This window comes from Cariama cristata, unplaced genomic scaffold, assembly GCF_000690535.1.
Source record: "Cariama cristata isolate BGI_N322 unplaced genomic scaffold, ASM69053v1 scaffold6752, whole genome shotgun sequence".
Lineage (NCBI taxonomy): Eukaryota > Metazoa > Chordata > Aves > Cariamiformes > Cariamidae > Cariama > Cariama cristata.
This window is the reverse complement of record NW_009603217.1, coordinates 82,235-86,488: the sequence shown is the minus strand read 5'-3', so window position 1 is coordinate 86,488 and position 4,254 is coordinate 82,235. Positions and strand designations below refer to the sequence as shown.

Sequence of the window (4,254 nt, the reverse complement as noted above, 5' to 3'; positions counted from 1 at the left end):
CATATTTAATGCACAAAAATGCGTCACTCCAAAGAGGAGAAATCCCATGCATATTAATAGAGTAAAACAGCATTAGTTTTTGTTAAGCCTCAAAAGCAAAGGATACATTTTTTTTAAAATCTACATAACTAAATGCTACAAGAATAATATGCTACTTTTTGCCATATATTGGAAAAAACTTCTTAACTTACAAATAATACAAAAATAGACAATGGCTTTTGGGTGGAAATTAAAAAAAAATGGAAGCATGGTTTTAAACAATACTAAAAAAAAAACTATAAATGAAATGTTTTAAAATCACATTTAAACAGCTAATACAACGGTGAATGACCAAACAAATCAGCACTTTTCACATAGCAAACATACACAATAAAATAAACTTGGTAGGGGATAAAAAGCAATGTACAAATTCCAAAGATAAATACATTATTTATATGGATATTTTACAAAATCCCCTTTAAAACAAACAAACAAAAAACACAAACAAAAAGCTTTTTTTTTCTTTAATTAATTTTGCAAGTATGTGCAAGCTAAAGGTAGTGAGCTTTTTTTTTGCAAAATATGCAGTAAAATTCTTTTTTGTGATATTGAAAAACTGTCTTAAGACATTAAAATGTATAAATAGAACAACAACTTTGGCAAAAAATCACAAAAAATCTACAGTATTTATAACTACATACAAAACACAACAGCAAAGAAAAAATATCAGGTAATGCATCTTCAGAGCTTTGCTGCCTCTTTGACTAATAGTTTTTAAGAACACTTCCCAGATAATGATAGCAAAATTTTTGTAAAACAGAAGCTATGGTTTTGATTTGAAACCTTCCTAACAACAGCCCCACCACCCACCCCCCTAAACTTGTTTCCATTTACTATTCAAAAGCAGTTACCTGTTGCTTAATATATTATGATACAGAGAGGGTCGACTGATAGAGGAACAATCCTAGTGGGAGGCTGATGAAAACGTGTGCTTTCAGATTGTGAGGATGCAGAATTGCAGACAAGTCTGGCCTCATTCTGCCCCGTAAAAACAAATAGGTCAAGGGGAGAGGGGCCACGCTGAAAGCACCCCATGCCTGATGGCCGCAGTCCGTGTCGTTAGACGGCTATGCAAAATCCAAACGGCATTTTATGCACAGCTCAGGTGACACTAAACTTCAAGAAGGCCACTCATTTGGACAGAGTCTGATATATAAGCTAAAGAGAGAGCCATGCTCGTCTAATTCTGCAGTTTTAGCATTACATCTAGAGGCACTGGGTTTTTTCAGTTCAAGAGGAAATGTTATTTGCATCCTTGCCTTCCCTTCCACCAACTATTCTTGTTGCGTTATTTACACAATTATTTAGCCTGATATTAAAGACAGAGGTTACTAATCCCACCCCTCATCCTGCCCTCGTCATCCAAAAATATCAACTATTTAATTAGAACATTAAAAATGCATCATATTAGCAAGTCACCACTGGATATGCAACCTATATGAGCCGACCCTTAATTAAATGGCCGTAATTCTTCTACGAAAAACTAACTGGCACTTCTATTCTGTCCCATACAGACTTGTATGTAAATGACACCACTTCATTTTTCTTTACACAGCTTTTTAAAAAAAAATTCATAAATTAAAAATGTGGACTTCCATCTCAAGTGTCCCTTGTGTAATTGTATGATTTATAAAAGACAAATGGTGTTGACTTAAGCCTTAAAAAAAACATAAAAAACAGAAGGAAATAAAAGCAAGCCCCCACCCCCACAGAAAAAAAAAAAAAGTGGATTTTTTATCAACATACAATAAATATATCTCCCAGGTATTTGGGATGGACAGCTTGAATCAACACCTTGCAATTGTAGATTGTTAATTTCAGTATTTGCAAGGATGGTGATTTTTGTTTTGTTTAAAAATCCGAAGTTATTGTAAGGTTCTCCTTTATTTCTTTTTTATTTTTAAAAAGGCCTGAGTAAAAAGTTCCACTCTGGGACTTGTATCAGATTCTCTCTGAAGCAGAATTCTACCTCTTCATTAATAAAATTCTTCAAGGCAATTCTTTCACATGGGGGGAACAATCATGCCAGATATAGCTGTCAGAAGGAAAGGGGTGGGGGGAGAGGGAGAGAGAAGGGGGAAAAAAGTTACTTTTGTGCATAATCAAGCAACTCTTAAAATCCTCAGAGCTTTTAAACATTTACTAGCAAGGTACTCAGCTGTACTGTGAATTGAATTTATATATAAGCATCATCCAGTAGAGACAACTATGTACACAGTAATCGCGGGAAGCCTCATTCTGATCGGGAAGTGTTTTGCACTGCAAGTGGCTCTTGAAATTAGTGATTCTCTTGCAGAAAAAGTACACTTCCTCTTATATCAGAATCAGACCCCAACTTAATTTTCTGATTTTAGTTTCAAAATCTCAAAATGCTCAGGAGGCTTAAACCCAACCCAGCCATTGCCACACATTCTATTACTCTTTTAAAAGTGAAGCAGCCACTTGCTCCACGTATGAGAAAATGGCTGGAGTCCCATAGGCCACCAATATTATAGACCTGGTAGGGTGTTCGTTGCATTAGGCACACTAAGAGTGGTTCATTCTTCTATGCCAGTTTTCTCTTACAAGTTCAGTGTTCAGCCCTGGGACTTATGTATGTATTTCCAGGTGCTCAGAAAAGGACTTAAACTCTCAAACCCAATTTTCAAATTGAAATATGTCCTTAACTGGTGGTTTAGCAGACTGGCATCTCATGGTTTTATTACACTTACAGCAGACATCACCAACTACATTGAGTGAGTCATATGTTGATGTTAATTTAGAATGTCTTCTCTTTTGTTGGCTAAGTTGAATCATCAGTACTTCTTCATTATGCTTCCAAACCTCATTTTCTGTGAAACCACCACCTCTCTTAAAGAGGAGACATTCATTAAAAGTCAACAGGTACAGTCTTCCACATGGCTTGACCTTCAGCTTAGTCTCCCTCCATTTACCAGGGACACTAAGTAGGTTAGACATAGCAAGTGTCCAAGTGATACACTGTGAGAAAGCACATCATTACAGGATGTAGTCATGCAAGTTTATGATGAAAACTGTAACAACACTGCATCTTTAAAATACCACTTGTATGGTTATTTGCCAAAAGATAGAAAACAGGTAGTGCCTGTAAGATATGTATATCCTTTTATATAAGAAAAAAGGTAGTGCCTTCAGGTTGGTGGCACTTCACGGGCACATTAAAATGCTAGAACTGCCTGCCATCTCAGACATCTGGACATGTAATTTCTTAAGGAAGAACTCAACCCTGTGACTGGTGCTGATTCATCGTGCTTTAATTACAGCTGCAGTTATTTGATAAGAACAAAGCCAAAGTAAAAGACTCACAAATTTGGGGTTGGAGAGGGAGAGGAGGGAAATGTTTTCTCCACAAACACCACCATATGTGCAAGAATTACAAGTCTAATCAGCAAGGGGAAAACAGCTCAAGTAAACTGCACTGATTAAATGAAATAAAATGAGAGGAGAAGGCGAGAATGCAAAACACATCCACATGTTTACAACAGGCCATCCTCAGAGGTGACATGTTGCAACTATACAGCAGCATTTCAATTCTTGGAATTTACCATTCAACAATGGGTTTATGTGAAATCACTGTACTGATTGTTTCTGCTCCACATAAGGGCTCTTCAAGGAGCTGAGAATGAGGATAAAAGGGATAGAGAGGCGAGTTAAGTTGCTTTAAGCCCTACAGGAAGTCACTCAAGTGAGTAGCACAGAGGACACCACTGTGTCTTAGATGTTCCTTGCTGAGGTATTTCCTGTCCTGGGCTTTTTTGGATCCACCGTGGAGATAATCTGAGGACACATTTTCATATTATCTCCATAGCTATGCTGTCTCCTTTATATCAAATCATAGGATGATTTCGATACGGCCTTCTTTTTTAGAATCCTTGCCAATTTCATGAACTTTGTATGAAAAACCAGCAGCTTTGTTTGTTTAAAAAAAAAACTCAAAGGGTTTTATTTCAGCAGTATCTCACATAACAAGTTCTGAATCCTCACAATTGGGCTGTCCCCTTGGTACATGTGACTGAAAATGAAGCAAAGCCAAGCCAAGCAATGCTCTCACTGTTGTGGTTGCTCCCTACTCTGCTCTTGGGATCACAGAATCACAGAACAGTCGGGGTTGGCAGGGACCTCTGGAGATCACCCAGTCCAACCCCCTGCCAAAGCAGGGTCACCTACAGCAAGGTGCACAGGATCCCGTCCAGGGAG

The 4,254-nt window shown here is 37.6% G+C and overlaps 1 protein-coding gene across 1 annotated transcript in view; it reads right to left on the bottom strand.

Annotated features, from left to right (window-relative positions):
* Positions 1-2,042: 2,042 nt before the first annotated feature.
* The window catches only part of EBF1 (early B-cell factor 1), a gene marked incomplete at its 5' end in the record, with an annotated part of 76,093 nt that continues 73,881 nt past the window's right edge, over positions 2,043-4,254 (bottom strand). Inside the window, one exon of the mRNA XM_009695083.1 lies at positions 2,043-2,074. Within this exon, the coding sequence (XP_009693385.1) occupies positions 2,043-2,074 (32 nt within the window). The remainder of the gene's footprint in view (positions 2,075-4,254) is intronic.